Raw genomic sequence first — 21,469 nt, forward strand, 5'->3', positions numbered from 1 at the left:
CAAAGGTGTTTTTACACCAATACAAGAACATAAAGCCTGTATTAAAAAAAAAAAAAAAAAAAAAAAAAAAAAAAAAAAACAAAACGCAAACCACCAACAAAACCATAAAATCAAAGCCTTGAAGGATATTGTAATGATTTTCACTTCTCAAGATGGTTTTACTTGAAGCATCCTAAACCTTAGTATAGAATAATATTTGTTTCAGCCAGAGCCATAGGGAGGAGCCGTAAGCAGTGGCTGTCATTACAGTGGCAAGATGCCTTGCTAAGTCATGGCTGCTGAGCTAGACAATTGGATATACTCGTGCTGACATGCAAAAAGGACTGCAACTAAACAAAACCTTTGGCAAAATATAGTGCCATATCTCTTAATCCAGCTTCACTCCTACAAAGCATTACAAAATATCAAAGGAAGAGGACTCAAAAGGTAAGTTAAGTAGAATGAATCAGGTCATTAAACTGCAGAATACATCATCACGCTCCCTAAATGTTGATAAACAGACAACAAAGTATTTAGTGAAAGGGAAAACAAATACTTCACTAAATACTTTGCAGAAATTTAGGGCTCTCTGGATCTGTCAATGCTCGACAATTTCCTTTGTGACAACCGTCCTGACCTCCACCCTGGATAAGAATCTGCCACTGCCTAATGGAGAGATAGCAGAAATATGTGGTTTTGTATGAGGACTCCAAGAACTATTAGCACTTGCCACTGACCAAGGTTATTAAAAAATTATGGACCATACAGGGATTTCAGCTTCTGTGAGCTTGTGCTTGTAGAAGCACAGAAGTGTAAGGGCTGCTGTAAACCCATTAAATAAATATCACTGTCAACTGTAGTTGACACTGAGAGAAGGAGAAAATGTTTCATGTACCAGACAGTGCCAAGGGTGGTAGGGAGGAAGTCTCCCAGTCTATATAATGCCTCTTCCATGCAGACTACCTTATGCAGGCCATATGGTTCTTACATGGACCAGGAATTCTTCACAGGTACCAGCTGAAGCTGATAGTTCTTTACTTGAGAAACAGAGCCCTTGTCACAGCTCACTGACATCGAGGGGAGCCTGGATGAGGCAGTAAATCTGGTCTTATAAAAACAGTCAACTCTGCAACACCTCACGCTAAAGCTGTCTGCAACTTTATGCATTTGCATGTGTCTACACAGCTTAGGTAAGTCTTTCTCCCTTTGTTGGAATGTATCTCTCATCAAAGAGGCTGGTTTGAGTATCAATGTATGTATAGGCTAGGGAGAATGTCAAATGAAAAACTTGAAACCATTGGAAAATATTTGCTGGAAACATCTCAAATCACCTTTATGTCCTAGTTACTCTAATCTACTGTATGTCCTACTCTACTCTACTCACCTCTAGTTAGCAGGGGCTCAAATTCCAATTCTAGTTTTATTCAGAAGCCTCAGAAAAACATTGATATTTGTTAATGCCAACAGAACACAGCTCTATGTGCTATTCTGTATATGTAGCTGTCCTGGTTGCAGCTGGGATAGAGTTCATTTTCTTCCTAGTACCTGGTACAGTGCTGTGTTTTGGATTTAGGATGAGAATAATGTTGATAAGACACTGATGTTTTAGTTGTTGCTAAGCGGTGTTTACACTAAGCCAAGGACTTTTCTATTTCTCACACCAGCCCACCAGGGAGAAGGCTGGAGCGGCGCAAGAACCTAGGAGGAGACACAGCTGGGACAGCTGAGGCCAAATGATCCAAAGGATATTCCCTACCATGTGGTGTCATGCTCAGTATGTGAAATGGGAGGAAAGCTGGCCAGGGATTGCTGCTCAGGAACAGGCTGGGCATTGGCCAGTGGCTGGTAGGCATAACTTGCTTTGTATATCCAAATTCTTTTTTACTATTATTTTCCTTCCCATTCCTGTTCTGTCAAACAGCCTTATCTCAACCTAAAAATTTTACTTTTTTTTTCTCAGTTCTTTCCCCCATCCTACAGGGAAGCAGGGGAGTGAGCAAGTGGCTGTGTGGTGTTTAGCTACCTGACAGGTTAAACCACAACAGCAGCCCCATTCTTGACAACCTATTGCATTATTGCTACCACAAGGTCAAGTTCACATTTCACTAGCTTATAAACAAAGATGAAGCTAGGCAAGATCATCCTCTTGACACATTTTTGTGCAGTACATAGTAAAACAGGGCTCACAAGACATGCCCCTAAAAGAGATGGTAAATTATAATATTGCACTTTAAAAGGCTACTAGCAAAAATGCAGTTTTACTATTAAGACAAATACCTGTAATCAGTGATGTAATTTCACAGTTTGGAAACATCACAATGTCTATTTTCTTAGCTACAGTTAACAAGGAATCTTCTTTTGAATATCTGTGACCAACGTCCTGATCACCCTTCACGAAGACAATCCAAGCCTTCTTTGTCTTTTGGCTGGGCTGCAACAAAACACTGTGAAGCTGGGCACGAAGACTGGTTTTCCAAATTCACTACAACTTGAGCACTCCTCTCTATTCAGCACTGAGCAAGAATGTCAGATCAGTCCTCCCCTCTCTGAGATGACTCTCTGTAGAACAGAACACCAGTATAAAGGAGGTTTTTGGTCCTTGTCCAAGAGTAAAATGGTCATCACAAATTGCAAGTGAAGAGTAATATAATTCTAAACCTCAAAAGTAACAGAAGTGTCCACTTTGAGTGCAAAGATATCTGTTTATAACAGGCACATTCCCTAGACGGTAAAAAAAACCAAGGAAGCCAAGACATAAACTGATACCAAATTAAGAAGCAGCATTAAGAAATACACCTCTAACAGCAGAAGATGGACTGTTTCAGGTAACAATTTATTCAGCATCCTGAATACTGAAAGCTGTAGTTACAGGCTTGCTGTTGACCTAGCAGAGATACCATTGGGTGCGCTGGGGGCATTTACAGTCAAAAAAAGTACAAGATATCTCAAAAAAAAAGAATACTGGTTACATAAGTGAAGGCATATGTCTGTCATGAATCTTCCTACTCCTCAGGAAGACACAAAGTTGTCCATTTTGTTACCTCTGGTTTTCTACAAACTCACCGCAACACCAAAAAATGTCTGAGAAAAGACACGAGTTTGATGTAATGACCGACCTGAAATCTCTCAGCAGATCTTTTTAATTCTTCTCATTGTAATTAACAAATTCCAAAACACATAGATCAAACTTGTTTTAGTGGTTCATTAAAACGACATAAATTTAAAAGTTACCACTGCTGCTTACATCAGAGTTTCAAAAGCCCTTCTGAAAAAATGGACTTCAGATCCACTATGTCTGTTACTGCTAATTCAATTTTTTTTCCAACCTGTACAGCAGCTGTTTGCCTTGTCTCTTCTCAGAAAGCAACACCATGACTTCTTGAAAGTGCTGAGCTAAAATATATATATACAGCATTTCAGAAAACCAGGTAGGCTCCCCTAAACTTCTGGAAAGAACTGGAGTATTGATCAACAGGAGGAGATTATCATACTAGGAATGCTTGTTACAGCTGCAACCACCTATCTTTTCAGATAAAACACAGTTTTAAAGATGAAACAGAGCTAGTGCACTAGCTCTCTCTGAAGAGCTTCTGAGCACTGAAAGTGGCAATATCAAGAAAGTTCCTCACTGAATATGTGCTGAAGAACTGAGGAAGCAGATGGGGAAGTCAAGAGCTAGTGAGGTACAGGAGTAGACATGCAGAGAGGAAACAGACCTTAAGAGTAAGACAAACGGTGGTGTCAAGATGGTGTAAAGGCGGAAGTCAACAGAGGCTTCCACCAGCAAGGAAAATAGAGAAATAAGTGTAGAAAGTGACCTCTATAAAAAGCCATTTGGATGAGTAAATGGATCAAGATTACAGAGGAAAAAGAAACATGTTCCTAAAGGCTTGAAAAGAAGAATGGCAAAGGATGAAATTCACTCCTTCACAGTGCACAAAGGTCTAGATGAATGCTTAATTCACGATCCAGCCAAATATTATAACGGCAAATAAGCAGCAAATTCTCTCATCTCTAAACCAGAGGCAGCTTTCAGTATAACTTGTTCAGATTAAAGTGGTACAAGTGAGAATCAAGCACAATCAAACATGTAAAATGTACAAGCTGAAAATGCATAAGGTCCTGTGTTTCTAGTATTGTTATTTGTAACAGTATTATATATAAAAAAATGTGGAGAGAAATGATATTTTCAAGCTGACAGCTTCCTTTTAGTTTCCCAGGTTGTTACTTTTGGAACTGTATTTTACTATTTGCTAAAACCTGCAAATATCTGTTCCAGTTTATAAAAAACTAAAGAGGATGGATATTTTCTCTTTCATGTATATTTATCTTACTGAGCAAAGATACGTGCATCTATCCAGAAAATCACTCCCAGGGTGATCTTTATATGATCCAGAAGTCTTGGGGTGATATCTTTCTTTACTCTTGGGAACTAGTTAGGAATCATTTTAATAAAGAAGTATTGCTAGAGTGCAAAAATATATAATGGACTATTAAACCTCTCTATGGAGACCTGTGTTCTTTGCACGTGGATAGCAGTGAATTCTCTTGCTCAGTTGCTCAGATTGGTGAAGACTCAGAGCTAATAAACGTGTGAGACAAATTGCTCTGAAATATTTTTAGAGTGAATCTTAACTAGAGTACCTTTGTCCCTGAATATCAATTTTACAGAACCCTTACAGCTTTATAGGGCAAAGAAGTATATTTTTAAGAGTTGATGTATTTGTTTTTGCAGGTGGTTAAAATAGAACTTCTCAGAATCTTATCAGAAACAATGAATTATATCACATACTCTTTAAAGGAACTGGTAGCTTGTGGAAGAAACCTGTTGGAACATTCTGATATTTTTATTTATCAGCAACTTTTTCAGATTACTTGGTGTTCCCTTGTTAGAACATATCATGGTTTAGGAAAATTATTTTAGAAAAAATAAATTAAAATTGCAAGAGCTTTTTGTCAAGTGATATTTTCAAACTAGATCTATAATTTTTCACCTTGATACATACAAGTAGAATCTACACAATAGTCTGACCTCAATGCTTATCATAATAGACGCTCACTGCTTAATTAAAAGTTTGGCTAATTCTGTATGCTGGTTAATACTCAGGCATATTTTCATTGGGGAAAATTATTGTTTCTGGTCCCTAACAGCTGTTCTGGACTGCTCCCAATCCTTTGCAGATGAAATAACAAATCACAGATTAGAAAAGTACCTAGAGGTTGATTGATAGGCATATTATATAAATGTGAAAAAAATAAAAGCAAATAAACCTGTTGTGGAGGATATGACTCTTTCATCATTTCTGATCAGGTATAGTTTGTTTAATACTAACATCCCAGATCCATCCCACCAATGTCAGGAGAAATCAAATATTAAATTAAATAAACTATTGTTAAACTAAATCAAATCTCCCTGTCAGAAAGGACATATCAAATCAGTGAGTCCTCTAAACTCTCATGCAAGTTAAAATCATAGAATCATAGACTATCCTGAGTTGGAAAGGACCCACAAGGATCATCAAAGTCCAACTCCTAGACCTGCACAGAACAGCTCCAAGAGTCACACCATGTGCCTGACAGTATTGTCCAAACACTTCTTAAACTCTGTCAGAGTTGGTGCTGTGACCACTTCCCTGGGGAGTCTGTTCCAGTACCTAATCACCCTCTGGGTGAAGAACCTTTTCCTAAAACCCAACCTCAGCCTTCCCTGACACAAATTTGGGCCATTCCCTCAGGTCCTGTCACTGGTCACCACAGAGAAGAGACCAGTGCCTGCCCCTCCTCTTCCCTCACGAGGAAGTTGTAGACTGCAACGAGCTCTCCCCTCAGTCTCCTCTTCTCCAGGATGAACAGACCAAGTGACCTCAGCTGCTCCTCACACGGCTTCCCCTTAAGGCCATTCACCATCTTCATCGCCCATCTTTGGACACTCTCTAATAGCTTAATATCTTTCCTATACTGTGGTGCCCAAAAATGCACACAATATTCAAGGTGAGGCCATCCCAGTGCAGAACAGAGGGGGAGAATCCCCTCCTTTGACTGGCTGGTGATTCTTTCCCTGATGCCCCCAGGACACGGTTAGCCCTCCTGGCTGCCAGGGCACTGCTGACTCAAATTCTACTTGCCATCGACCAGGACCTCAAGGTCCCTCTCCTCAGCACTGTGGAAAAGTGAGAGGAAACAAAGGAAAAGGCTTTTTATGTTAGCATGTCTAACTCTATGCAAACACAAGATGATGGCACAAGTAGAATGATGTCTAGTTCCAAGACTTGTCCAGAGGGACAGAAATTGTCTGTTTAGAGAGTTGCGTGACATGCATGTTGCTCTCCTCTCAGCATCATGACTTCCTCAGAAAACTCTCCTACAGGGATTTTGGATATGGAGGCCAGAATACTGCACTCTGGAGCATTTCTATCCCCAGGATGACACTGTTCTGCATAGATACAACTTTGTCTAAAATGGAAACATTGGCCTGACCACATTAAAACACACTCAGAAACTCTAAAATGACATTTAACAGATGCACTGGCACTCAAGTTATTGACAAGCTACAGAACAAATAACAAATTTATAAATAGAGACCCAGCATGGATACCCAGTATGGAAAAGTCATTTAGCCGCAGCTAGTCATAAATAAGGGTTTTAATAACACAGTGACTTTGAAGTTACCCATATCTAAACATTAGCCAACTCAGCTGAAAAGGAAAGTGTATAAAATAATATCTGCAAGTAAAGAAAACCTTATTAATGCAAAAAAATGCAAAATTGAAAGCTAGTGTATATTAAAAATAAACACCAGGACAACCAAAAAAAAAAATGGAGTCAAGCTTCAGCATTGTTGTTCAGCAATTATTGAATTAGAGCTTTTACACATCCTTGGGTGCCAAAGGAACATATCTAGAAAAACACAAACCAAGATGTCCCTTATACTGTACCCCCTAAAAAGATTGCTGCTGTCTTGAAGGAGAACTTAGTGCCAAATAGAATTACATGGGAATTGGCTCTGGTACAAAATCAACCCACAGACACAAACTGCATTTGATCAGATAAATACATACTCAAGGAGCTAAATCTAGTGAAGAAACAGACACATAAAACTCAATGTTTTGAACTCTTCTAATGAAACATTACAGTTGATCATACCTAATGATTCTTGCATATTAAGTATAATCTCTTAAACAAAATCAGATTTGGCTCCTGGGAGTAAAAGAAGCCATACAAATTAAGCTGTATCCAGCTACAAACAAAGAAAACAAACAAAATTCCAGAGAAGAGACCGAATTTTTATAGGCACATATAGAAGTGTCTTGCAGGCCCACACTTTTTTGGCAAACTGTTAGTGTGAAACAGATTAATGGTTTGCTAATTGCTCTAGGCAGAAGATTTTTAAGTAAGGGTTCTACTACTGGAACTTTTAACAAGCGAGCACTTAAAGGACAGAGAAGTAATTACAATGTTTATAATAGCTGGGTACAAGGATAGCAGGCATTCCTGAAGCAAACAGAAATAGGAAGATTAATTTCGTGTGTTGCAATTTACTGTATTTGCAAAACAAGCCTCTAAGCATAAGAAATGCATGGAACAGAAATTAAGTGAAGAACTGGAGTCTTTGGGGATCATGTCTAAGCAATGATCACACACTGAGATGAATGAAGATTGTGCATGTGAGATCGGGGTGTGATGACTAAACTTGCACAATAATTGCAAATGATTTTCATTCAATATGCCAAAAGTATCTGCACCATATGCCCTATCAGTAAATAGTCTTTTCATGCTATGATACAGGAACAAGCAGACCTTTGGTTACCAAATTTATATGTAAGCGCAATAGCAGAGTGTTCTTTTCCTTCACCTCAATTTTCCACCAGGATAAAGGTCAAAAAACTGCTGAACAGAAATAAGCAGCATTGAAGACCAAATTAATGAAAACAGAGGTTAAAATAAGGGTAGATTCATGTCTTTTAATGATTGTCTGGAGCTGAACACAAGCCTGTGGCTTCAAGCAGTATTACTACTATCATAGCTAAAGAGCAATTCAATTTTTGTTTACCAGAAGGATAACCCCATCTAGGTACTTTTATGTGAATAAAAGTCTGAATATCTCACAGTTTTAATTGTATCTATCTACGTAACAGTTGAGCAAGAAACATCCTTTAGCTAGTTAGTGACTTTTTAATGCAATGCAGAGAGTCCTGGGAGGGAAGAAAAAATTTTCCTAGGCTAGTGGCCATTTGCTAAGCTGAGGAGCCAGGCTCAAACCTACCCACCCACTCTTAGCCTCCAGAAACCCACTAACAGCCACACAGAGAGCAGAGATGGAGAATACCTTTTGCCAGAATTATTTGGAACTGGGAACAGGAAGAACACTTTTCAAAGCCGTGGTAGATCTGAATTTAAACTACTTTCACCTCAATCCCAATCTAACATTTTCTAGGGGTGAAAATAAAACAGTTTTCTCTGTCCAACAGAGACAATTTAAGAGCCCTAATTTCAAGAAAATGCTTTCAAGCTGTGAATGCTGGTCTTATAAATCTTGGTCCAAAGAAGTAATGAAGCTTTTTGGCAGAGGCCAAATTACAAACAAACCCTGTCTTCATGATTTCCAGCAGCTGACTGGGCACATCCCCAGTCAGTGAATACCATGCTGAATGTTTAAAAAATAAGGTAATGCTGAGTTTCCCAGCACTAAGCACGTTCTGTGCTTGTAGTCCAAACAAACTAAGATTAGATTTGCAAAACAGCTAAAGCACCCATTATACAGGCTTGATCTCTTCTTACTCTTCCCTGAGCATCTGATCCTGGCCCCCACTGGAAGACAGATACCAGGTTACATGGACAAGGTAACTGTTGCTTGGTTTAAGCCAATGCACATGCTTTACTACTGCAATTTGAAGTGACTCAGCTTAAAAGTTTTGAGATCCTCAGAAACTCTGGAGGTATGTTATCTTTTAGTGTCACCTCTGTACAGCCATGTTCTCAAATCTGGCATTTGTTCCCAAAATGAGCTTGTCGGACCATATTGATCAGCCCAATGTCTAAGCACTGTCAGCATCCACAAACTACATGCTCCTAGCATACCTTCACAATGTGCTCAGTTAAGTGATCTCCAGATACACTTCCTCCTATGTGTCACCAATCCTCCTACCGAACACAGCATCCCATGTCCCCTAAATTCAGTTTAAGAGGAATCCTGTGACAGTGCCTTACATAGTGGGCATTTGAAGTTGAGTTCTGTGGTGGGGGGAAAACAGTTTTTCCCCCTGCAGTTATAAAATGGTAAAACCCCAGGGGGTGGTGACCCTGGAAGTTTTGAAGTTTTAACCAGTGAGTACTTCTGCAAAATGTAAACATACCACAAGCAAACGGAAGAGAAGCTGAGTTGTAGTTGAGTGGTAGGAGAACCAGTCATGTTGTAGGAGCCACGAGGAGAGACAGCAGTAGCCCCACTGGGGGCTGGGCCCCCCCAGCCCCCAGCGGGGGGCTGTGAAGACTTGGAACAGTGGAGCCACAGCTGGGCTGGGTAGCTGTGGCTCAAAGCTAGAAAAGTTTTCTCCACCGTGAGTGAGCAGAGACAGAGCAGCGGCAGACGCAGTGTCCAGAGGCTACGGCTAAAAGCCAACAGATAAGACCAAGCAGCAACAAAGGCATGCAGCACCGCAGAGAGAACTCCTGGAAGGAGAGAGAGGACGAGAACGAGAGCCAGGAGCAGAGGAAGCAGAGTTGAGCTCTACACAGAGTTTTGGGGGTAAGAACTGAACCAAACCCCCCAAACCTCCTTTGAGACCCCTCTTAAGTTGGGGTAGTGGACTCCTACTGGATGGAAGTCCTAAAATGCAACATGCAGCACCGGAGAGAGAGGAGCTGAGAAGCTCAAAAGTGTCCTGAAGCTGGACCGGGATGGAGAAAGAATGCGGGGGGGTTGACCTTGACCCCCCTCGCTGCTGCTGACAAGCCTAGCAGCCTGAGACAGAGTGCAGGAGCTCTGGTAGAACTCTTGAGGCAAAGGTTTCCAACTGAAAGCTGCCCAAGATGTTCTGACTCAGGGGTGAACCCCCCTGAGGAAGGGACTTTCACGAAGATGCCCCCTGCACTTCGTGATATGCCTGTGGTGAAGCGAGTTTTGTCCCTGCTGGCAGTCCACAGGTGAGGCCTTCGCTTGGAGTCGAAGGAGAGCCAAGAGGGGTGAAAGGAGACCCCCTTGTGTCTTGAAGACCCTCGTTTGGAGACGACAGGCCAAGGGGCTTGGACACCCCCTTGTGTGTATTGAAAAGAGATCCAGTTACAACAATCCAGTTACAGCTGCTGCATAGAGACGGAGAGACCTGCTGCCCTAGAGAAACTGCTGCTCTGAGACTGGAAAAGATCTTTCCTTCTTCCCTCCTGGACTTTTATTTGGAGGGGAGAAGAGATCTGGTCCATTGTAAATACTGATTTGTCATGGTAGAGATAGTTGAGATCGTGTGTATAATGTATTATAATATTTATTTGTACAGTCATTGTAATATATTCCCTTTCTCCACTTTAAGTCTTGTGTGGTTATCTGGAAAAAACACATCTTATACTAGGTTGAGTGTGGGAAAGGGCTTTGACTAGAGAATTAGATTTTTTAAGCTCTCGAATCATGACAAGTTTCTAATCTTTTCTGTTAATCTTCCCCTTTCAGATTTGAATATATGTGATAGTGACAGTGAGGAGGTGCAGAAGAATGGAGAGAAAACTGGGAGAAGGGTTTTGCAGGTGTGATGTTTGGGTGCTTCCTGGAGATGGAGGATTCAACCCTTAGGTATGCTGAAGAAGACAAAACATGCTAGACTTTAATACTCATAAGAGCAGTAATATGTTATAGAGTCATGCATCAGCACTCTGTCCCAATAAATATTTAATTATTCCCATAAATGAACAACATCCAAACAAAAAAAAAAGCTAAATAATACCTGCAGCATAATTCATTTTGCACTCTTATGGGTAAGAAGAGAAGCACAAGCAGATCTTCTCTGGTCAAGAAGGGAGCTGAACATGGATTAACACATCCAAATAGCTTCTTCATAAGGAAATTTGTGTCAGTAGTGTCTTTACACACATTACAAGAGATATGTACCTATGGTCTTATTTACAGAATCATTTGCAAGATTATGATTCTGAACCTTAATCAGGATAAGGTATCAACATCTTAATGAGGCACATTTTAAGGAAATGGCATCTTGTCCCATGTTTTTAATTCATTACTTAATAGTTTATAGGTGTATTTTGCATTTTTTGGATCTTAATTCTGAACATCAGTTTCTCCCCATGCAGTGCACCACAAGATATAGTCCTTAACTGATATCTGCACATGGTGAGATACCTCAGACACTGTAACTCCCAGTTCCCTTTTGTGACTCAGTTCTTAAATTCTCTTCTCAAACATCACATACAGTCCTTCAAGAAGTACACAGAACAGTAAAGAATTAAAACCTGCAGTTCCCAAACCTTGAGTTAGTATTTTCATTAATAAATAAATCTTCCAGAGCAGTTTCCATAATTTTTTTATATACTTGGAGACATAGAGATAGACATATAGTGACTGTGCTGTCAAGACTAATTGCCTTCCACAGTGCCTCAAGGATTTTTGTTTTGGAAACTGAAATCTTTCACGCCTCTAAGTAGATCTCCTTTGAGAAGAGTCTAAGGCAACTAAATATTTTCTATCCCAAAAGATGAGATTTTTCATTACAACCCAGCATTTTTTGCTACAAGAGCTCTGGGGTCCCCAACATGAGAAGGATGTGGATCTGTTGGAGCAAGTCCAAAGGAGGCCACAAAGATGCTCAGAGAGCTGGTGCACCACTCCTATTGAAGGCAGGTTGAGAGACTCAGGCTTGTTCAGCCTGGAAAAGAGATGGCAACAGGGAGCCCTCATTCAGTACCTAAAGGGGGCTCCAAGAAAGTTGGACAGGGACCATTTACAAGGACATGTAGTGATAGGACAAGGGATGATGGCTTTAAATTCACAGAGGGCAGGTTTAGATTAGATATTCGTTATGATGAGGATGGTGAGACACTCGAATAGGTTGCCCAGAGAAGTTGTGGATGTCTCATCCCTGGAAGTGTTCAAGGCCAGGTTGGAGGTGGCTTTGAGCAACCTAGTCTAGTGGAAGGTGTCCCTGCTCATGGCAGGGGGGTTGGAACGAGATGATCTTTAAGGTTCCTTCAAACCTGAACCATTCTATGATTCTGTGTGATCCTGTGATATGTTTAAGTGCTTTTTGGAACAGGACTAAATAAACCGTCCTCCATGTCTACCGCTAATTGAACAAAATCTAACAGGTTGTAATTGCACTTAGAGAAATCAGGTTTTTATCAGGAAAGACTTTCTATCAGTGAGGAAATAAATTACCTGAAGAAGTTTTTGACTCTCTATTGTGGGAGGTTTTATAGAACAGACTAGACAAACATGTCAGGAACAGTTCAAATGCAATTGATCTGCCCCAGGGCAAGAGAATAGACAACAGGGATAGTTTAGAACTTCTTCAGAGTTATATTCTAGAGTTCCTACATCACGACAAACTTGTTGGACTTTTTCATTTAGTGCCTAATATGTCACATTCCCTGCTTCCTATATGAATATATGAAACAAAAAAGAGTCTTTTCCAAATAGAACCTAGTAAACATTTCTAGTGAATACCGAACTTGGCCCAAAAACTGTTTAATTGATCCTGAAACCATCCACAAACTTAAGTTGATTTTGTCAAGTTGCATTTACAGGAGGGAAAACCACGCGGACAAATTCACACAAAAAAACCCATTCATATATGCCCTTCTTTCTTCCTTTCACTAACACCCACTCACTTAAATTATTTTGGTCTATGATATTTACAGCTCCACCAGATACACTGCCACATATATTTAGTTTCTGTACAGAGTGAAATGCAATAATAATGTGATCATTGGTAATATTGCATTTTGCATCTGCAAACATTAGTGTCACTGGTTATTTGAAAGACCTACAGTGGAGCAAAAAGCAAGGATGTGGTGTTTAAATGCATAGGCCACACCTAAACATTTATTGATTTCATAAATCAATATGGTTCAGGAGCTCCTTAACGGTCTAAACCTAAACAGCACAGAAGCATACAAGTAAAAAAAAAAAAAAAACAAACCTGTGGAGAAAAAAAAAGGCAGAAAAGAGCAGTAACTATCACTAAAACCCCAATACATTTAGTTAAGTCCATTGTTTGTAGCCATGAGGTGCTATATGAAGTAATTCATGCAATAACTTTGGATGCAACTGGTTCCAACACATATTGTAAGCTCTTATATTCCACTGACTTTTCACTTGCTTTTGCAAAGCCCACTCAAAATTACAGTCTCTGAGTTTCAGAGACATCTCTCTTCTAAGGTTGAGAATGATGGGAGATTATAGGATGAGTCATGACCCTTTCATCTCTATTAAGTGATGAAGATCCAGTCCCAGTATGTTGCAAGATCTAGCAACAGTTTTCTACAAACAACTGTGGTGGTCACAGATGCAAGGTGGCAGATTTGTACAGTATTGCAAACAACAACCTAAGATCTTTTATGTTATCTAAAAATCTACACTTTCAGAAAAGCAGATACATCCATACAAAGGCAGAATCACACGACACTTGACCCGGGCAGTAAAAGCTGCTTTCCTTTTTATAAACAATCAAAATTGGAAAACAAATACAGAAAAAGAAAAATAACATACAGACAGCCAAGGAAGGTTTCAAGTGGAAGACATGAAAGGGGGATGGCCTCTGGAATGATTGACCACCCTTGGGCCTTCACTGCAGAGTACTGTATCCAGCTGCGGGATCCTCAACACAGGAAGGACAGTGACCCGTTGGAGCATGTGCAGAGGAGATCATGAAGATCCTTGAGCACCTGTCCTATGAGGAAAGGCTAGGAAAACTGGGATTGTTCAGCGTGGAGAAGACAAAGCTTGGAGGTGACCTAATTGTAGCTTTCCAGTACCTGAGGGAGCCTACAAGAAAGCTGGAGACTTTTGACAAGGACATGTAGTGAGTGATAGGACAAGGGGGAATGGCTTTAAACTGAAAAAGGGATAGGTTTCGACCAGATATAAGGAAAAAAAATCTTCATAGTGAGGATGAAGAGACACTGGAACAGGCTGTCCAGAGCATTTGTAGGTACCCCATCCCTGGAAGTGTTTAAGGCCAGGTTGGAATAGGGCTCTGAGAAACCTGATCTAGAGGAAGGTGAACCTGCTTATGGCAGAGGAAGTGGAACTAGATGATCTTCAAGGTCCCTTCCAACATAAGCCATTCATTGATTCATGATTCTATGAAAGAAGGGAGGCTTTTTCTTTGCAAATTTGGGACATGTAATTGAGGATGCAAAAGGAAAGTACAAAACCATCATTTCCCGTGAGGAACAGACCATGAATAAGAATTTATGTGATGCATTAGATTATCCAGTTACATTTTCATAAGGTAATTTCTCATAGAGAGCAAAGGACTGTATTGGACTTGTACAGCAGCTGGTACATTCAGCATGTACTAATCAGTTCTGACTCGGAACTGCTGATAGTATGTTGTGTTGTCAAAAGGAAAAAAAACAAAGCCTACACTTTCAGTCTGGTTTGCCTGCAGCTGGACCCTTAAAACAGATATGATTTTTAAAGAGACTAAATATTTTTTTCTCCCATTACACTGATGAAATTTATGGATAGACAGCAAATTTGAAAATGAGGGTACCCTGGATTCTGACTGCCAGCACCCTGGCTTGAAATGGTTATGCCAGTTTCTATGGCATAGAAATTTTTCTGTTGTTTTCCTTTAAATCAGAACATCTTTTTAATAAGATGAGGAAAGTTAGGAGTCAGCCCTGTATATGCTATTATTCTCAGCACAGAATTTAAAGTTCAAATTCCTTTAGACAAGACCAGCAGCACACCTCTTAGATAGCAATGAGTTTAAGGAAGATGGTGTTGAGGGTCAAACACTGTGACGAGACTGGAATAAAGAGTCTGTTCACTGTCTTTGTCAGATGCTTTGAGACAAAACAGGCTGGAATACACTTTCACCATTTTAAAGCATACAGATTTCTGCTAAAAAAAAAAGATAGATATTAGCTGGCTGTGCCTTCAAACTGTGACTCAAATGTTAAATCATTTACAGGATATATCCTACATTAATGTTAAGACTCATTTGTTCTGATTTCACTCAAATCGGAATGCTTGTTCTCATTAATTCTGCAAGTGTTCTTTTGCTAATTAATTTTCACAATAAATTTCTTCATTTCTTCAGAGAGTTTTGTTCTAGCTGCCTGCAATTCTGATTTATCTTTATAAAGAATCACATCTAAAATGTCATGTAGAACTACAATTTCTTTCTGGGTTTTACACGTTTTAAAAGGAGGAAAGCTCTTAAAAATAGTCATGCCTATGGGAAGTTCTTTCCAACAACTTTTAAAACTTGAAATGCCTTTCTTACCATAACAACAATGGAAATTTTTATACATTGCCCTTATCTTCGATTTTGGTCTGGAGATTTGCAGTTTGCAGTCCATACCCACTCTATTTCTGTCTCACTGTTTAAGAACAGAGCAATTCATAGCTCAGTTCTGTGGGGTTTGTTTTGCCTTTGAAGTACAAATCTGGGAGAAGGCAATTAGTTTAGATTGCTAATTTAGCTAATAATAATCTGGAGGCAGGCAAAGGCAGATTAGAGCCAGTGGTGACAAAGTTTTGAATCCTTTCACTGGCTACAGGAGAAAAGGAAAAGTGTATAACCGTCTTCTATGTAACTCTTCCTCATACAGAGACTATTCTAGTTGATTTCTGGACTATGGAAAAGTTCAGTCCAGTGTCAGTCCTGGAAATAAGAAAAGTCCTATTAAAATTTTTACATAGGATGTAATCACTGTAGTATTAATAATCTCAGTGATTATTATTAATAATCTCAGTGATATATTCTCTTTTGGGGGCACTCACAGACACCAAGTACCAGATAAAGTACACCAAGGATGAGAAAATGAAAGGTTTTTACCTTCCCTTTGACAGATAGCAATTGAAAGGATGAAGAAGTTAACAACATCATCAAGGTCAGAAGGATAACACTATACAACCTTCACATTCTAATATAATTCCTTAATTAACCCATTCTTTCAATTATATACACCATTGCATGGCTTTTCTCAGGTTTGAGACATCTCAATCATTATATATATTTTAATTCTTATCTGTTAAATTACCTCTTGTTTTTTCTGCAGATTTTCATGGTCTGTAGCAGATGTTGTCTTCTCCCATTTCTCTGCAACTTGATTTGCTTCTTCTATTTTTTGCTCATAGCTTTTCTGGGAATTTAGCAGGGTCACTTCATAAAACTCTTGAATATCTGTTTGTAAAGAGGAACAAGTAAAAGACATTACTTGCCCTATTGGCTTTGAATCCCTGGTGTTTTCTTTTGGCCAATATATGCTTACACATTATTATCATAATGATAAACATTTACTACATTTTAGTAGAAAGCATCAATACGCAACTTTTTTTCTAAAATTTCAATGAGATTCTTGAGGCATATTGCAATTTTAAAGAGGTCTTTAGAAATAATTTCAAAAATGTAAATGAATAGCATTATAAGAAGCGATGCAAAGAACATGTTACATGCACACCTGAACAATATAGGCAGAACAGACCCTTATACAGAGAGAAGTAAGCCACAGATTGTTTTAACTAGTAAAATAGAAATTTGCAGATGTAAAATACCTTAAGAAAAACTTATTGACACCCATCCAAGGTACCTAAATCACTCTCAGCCCTATCTGCAGGTGCATTTGGGAATATTTCAAGTGGGGTGCACAACTTGAAGAAAGACTTTGTGGCTTCATCACTTCAACCTGTTGCCATTCAGAAGTGGCTGGTTAATGTTTGGTTTCAACCAAGAGTAAGCAAGAAACCAGGTCTTAATATTATGTTCAGATTTTTCTACCACATTTATTTCCATGGGGTATGATGAGAAATAAAAGATCCATCAGTAAAAACAGTTTTACTGAAATCTTTGCACATAATGATCTAAAGAGAGGGGGAAAAAAGTGTTTCTCTTTCTTGGACAAGAAGTTTTTAGTCCAATAGTCACACACGAGAGGTGACATATTGTCTGACAGAGATAACTGACTTGCCAAAGAAGAAATAAACTTCACATTATTTTAATTAATAACAATGGACAGCCTTTCTCCTTGTTATGAAAGAAAGAGATTGCATCTACCTGGATACGCCTTGGGACCTCAGAGGAGAGATTTTTTTATAGGGTCTTTGCCTGTCCTCACATTAAGTCCCTGGCCAGATCTCTAGAATCTCTTCCCTCTCTTTAGTAACAACTGAAGCTGAACTTTTCTTCTAACTCCTTTTATAACTTTCCAATTCATTATGTACTCTATTTGTCATGTACAATGGGAAAGAAAGAATCACAGAATCAGTAAGGTTTGAAAAGCCCTCAAAGATCATAAAGTCCAATCTTCAACTGAATACCACCATGCCCACTAAACCATACCATGAAGTGCCACGTCTACTCATTTTTTGAACATTGCCAGGGATGGTGATTCTACCACTTCCCTGAGGAGCCTGTTCCGATGCTTGAAAACCCTTTCAGTGAAGAAAATTTTCCTAATATCCAACCTGAAATTTCCCTGGTGCAACTTGAGGCCATTTTTACTTTGCCTATTGCTAGCTGTCCAGGAGAAAAGGCCAATCCCCACCTTGCCACACTAACTTCTATTTCACAGATATACTTGTAAGAATTTATATTTCATATTATTAAGAACATTTCATTCCACCATTAAAACTAAAGTCTAGTTTTAAAACTAAAAGATACAGCATAGTTGCAATGAGAATGGAAGTTTCTGCATTCTTGATGTGGGGCATTTTTTGAATGCAATTGCAAACAGTTGTAATACATGGTTCGATGCCAGGTCAATTTGTATTGCAACTGCAAGTAAAATATATTAGGCTAATATGTAATTATCTCTAGATAAATACTTTGCAGAAGTAAGCTAGAAATTGCCCTCTGGCAGTAGCATTCAGCTGGCATCGCTGTTATTATCAGAGTATTAATTGGGTTGACAGTAGTCAGTCAAGGAACAGTAGAACAGCGCTTTCACCCTAGCTTTAAAGCCTGCCTTGCCCTGGTGTTTTCATTAAAAATTATGTGTGAGCCACATTTGCAAGTGTATGCACATGTGCAAAATAAATATTAAAACCTCAGTCTCTTTTTAAAGGCCCTTATCTATTCTGAGGAGCCCATGGGTTGCTTTCACTGGAATAATGATCACTGGTGTGTGGAGAAGAGCATTTCAGTGTACTTAAGCAGTCACAGAAGAAAGAACAGAGGATTCACTCAGTTGCTTTGTTATTCCATAAGCTAAAATTGCTATTTCTATGGAACAAGGGCAGCCAGAAACTTGCAGTCTGTCAAGGTTAGCAGAAAATAGGATTTGTAATTTGCTCTGAGTAAAACCTGCCCTATCAAGTAGTCTCCTCTACGTGAGAGGTGTAATCATACTAGGAAGAGAAAAGAGTTGAATACTGCTGAGGATGGAAGAAGAGGTGTAAAGGAAGTGATGGGAGCAAGCAGCTACAGAATCAAGCTTAGAACCAAGGTCATAAAAAGTAATTATGAGAACACGGTAATTGTTAAGTAAAATGCCAAAATACAGTGTGTCTCCTAGTGGGGTTTTCCAGGAAAATAATTCAACAATAAGACTAAAACCTTATCATAGAAAATATAGAAATAATATACAGACTTAGGTTGGAAGGGACCTTAAAAATCATATAGTTCCAACTGCCCTGCCATGGGCAGAGACACCTTCTTGCACTAAGCCCCATCCAACCTGGCCTTGAACACTTCCAGGAATGGGGCATTTCTTACACAAATTAAATCTGCATCTAGTATTTCTTGGCATTATACTCCCTCCCTTCCAGGAAAACAAGTTCAGATTTCATTTAGAAATGGCAATAGTATTACTGATTAAGTTTGTGAGCACAAAACACCTCTTCAGATGTACAGTTAGAATCTCCATACTGCTTCAAACATTTTGTTCAGCAATTAATTCATGTTTCTTTAAAGTGTCAGTGAACCTCACTGGATTTCCAGTCCAACAGAATTTGTTCATTTACTTCTTAAGAGATTACTTACTTTATTTAATAAATTCTGCTTGCTCTCCCTATAGTCTAGCCAAAATATTTTGTCAGTTCTGCTATATAAAGATAAATTGCAGACAAGAAATTATATATATTCTAATACGAAGTAATTCTAAAGATACCATCATTTATTTTATTTTGGATAACTCTTTCACTGGAGAAGTGGGAAAACAAATTTTCTCTACATCAACATAGTAGAGAACATATCAGTATCATTTTGCAATTGCCCATGGACAGGTATATCATACATCACTGCATTTGTTCTCTGCAGGCAGGCTCCAAGGACTTTTCCTTTCTTACAGACCTGTGCAGGAGTGAGCAGAGTCTAACCTTTATAGACATATGCAGAAGCACTGTCCATTACTAAAGCTGAATACACCTCTCAGTCTGAAGTCTTGGTGTTTTTACTACTATTTAAAAAAAAAAAATAGGCTCAAATTAGAGTTGTGCTCACTCTTATGTCACTTTTGTTTTTAAAAAATTTAAACAAAAATAATTTGGGAAAAGGGTAAGAACTGGAGAAGATACAATGTCTTACACAGATGAGTGACTTTCAGACAGCATCTACATAGAAAGAAAAAATCTGTGTTTAGACAGAGCTAAACATGCTGCCTAAACTTGCCATTTTTTCACTTTTGAGTGTTTGGTGCTGCAGCCCTACAGCCATTATTTCAGTGCAACTCCTGTCCCAATTTACATGCATCACAATATCCATATGCTATAGAAACACTTTAGAGCCCTGATAGCACATGGGTTAAATAATATGAATAGACAAAAATGTTGAATAGCCTAAACTATGGTCTGTTTTCTGTGACCATGGGCTTTTGCCAGCATTCTAATAAGGGAAAAATGAGATAAAGCAATACAATTCCTCATTCTTCTGTAAGCAGTCAAGGACCAGAAAGATAGAAGTAAATTGAGGGGAATTCAGAAAAAGATAGATGATTAAAGGTCTAAGATGACTAACTTTTGAGCAAAGATTAAAGGAAGAGCATAATAACAACATACACAAAGAGAAGCAAACCAGAAGGTTTGAATTGCAGAGGCCCACAGATGAGCACACTAGGTCTGTCCAGCCCTTTGTAATCAATAACCCATTTTCTGTGGCTTCAGAATCACCAGTGGGTTCAGGAAAACACAATTCCATTTTTAAAAGTCCTCTTTGCAAGGAAATGTAGTGGCAGCTGCACAAGCAAATTGGGAATGATTCCCCGTGTGCTAAGAATAAGACAGCAGCCTCTCACTCCTACAAGCTTTCTCCTTTATTCAAGGTACGTACTAGTGTGATTTAAAGTCAAAAGAGAAAGGTGATCAGGATTTGTTCCTATTTATGCATCTTGGTGCCCTCTCTACTACTGACCTGCCTTCAGCTGTGTAAATCAGCCTAATCAGCAGGTAGCCCCCAGGCTGGATAAGGCACATGAGATAGCTTTCACATCTGTATGATTTCCACCTACACAGAGAAGCACTAGCAGGTACCAAATGCATTTCAGTACTTTCATGCACATTCAGAAATGTAGCCATCAAGGCACATGCATCCCAGTGCACCAAGCAGCTGGGATTACCCCAACATATCTCTTTAATACCAGCTGACCTGTAGCTGCATTTTGCATGTACCAAATTGATGCAAAGGGTTAGGGAGGGAGAATATCAAAAGATAATAAAGGTAAAAAGATAATAAGGTAATAAAATGCAAAATGCAGAGCGCCTCAACTTGAGCTTGTGCAGGTTTACAATGCAGCTATACAGGCGAGGGTGAAATCACAGAATGGCTTGCGCTGGAAAGGACTGTAAAGATCATCTAGTTCCAACCCCTCTGCCATAGGCAGACCATAGGCAGAAGGGACATCTTCCCACTAAAACAGGTTGCTCAAAGCTCCATCATACCTGACCTTGGATAGATTTGCAAGACACCAAATTCAGGATTCAGAAGACAGGGAGCATAAAGGAAAACAGAGCAGGAGTGGAGATAAAAATCTCTTATACTTCTTTTGCATTTAAAAAAGTAAGGGGAAGAAGAGGAAAGTCTGTATTCCAGTAACAAACAAGGCAATGCCAGGCTTTCTGATACCATCTATATTTTATAGAACACAAACAATTAAGCTTAAAAGGATAATCTTGTACATCGCTTAGCCTGAAGTTGTACTGCATGTGTCAGCAAATGCTGCTTCCCCAGCGACTTGACAGTACATGTGCCCACTTGTAACAGAACAATGCAAACTATTCCATGCAGGAAACCTTATCCAAAATCCACTGAATTTGCAGACACCTACCCACTACAGCATGTGTTGACCTCCAGGAAGACAGTACGCTGTGCTGACGGCTATTCCA

At 39.2% G+C, this 21,469-nt stretch overlaps 1 protein-coding gene across 7 annotated transcripts in view; it reads right to left on the reverse strand.

The window, feature by feature from the left end:
- DLG2 (discs large MAGUK scaffold protein 2) overlaps positions 1–21,469 on the reverse strand; it is a 997,608-nt gene that overhangs the window by 859,817 nt on the left and 116,322 nt on the right. For all 7 annotated transcript variants that reach the window (XM_017819622.1, XM_017819624.1, XM_017819626.1 and 4 more), the window contains one exon: positions 16,195–16,337. In XM_017819622.1, coding sequence (XP_017675111.1) covers positions 16,195–16,337 — 143 coding nt within the window. The remainder of the gene's footprint in view (positions 1–16,194; positions 16,338–21,469) is intronic.

Source organism: Lepidothrix coronata, unplaced genomic scaffold (genome assembly GCF_001604755.1).
Source record: "Lepidothrix coronata isolate B3197 unplaced genomic scaffold, Lepidothrix_coronata-1.0 Scaffold76, whole genome shotgun sequence".
NCBI classification, from domain to species: Eukaryota; Metazoa; Chordata; class Aves; order Passeriformes; family Pipridae; genus Lepidothrix; species Lepidothrix coronata.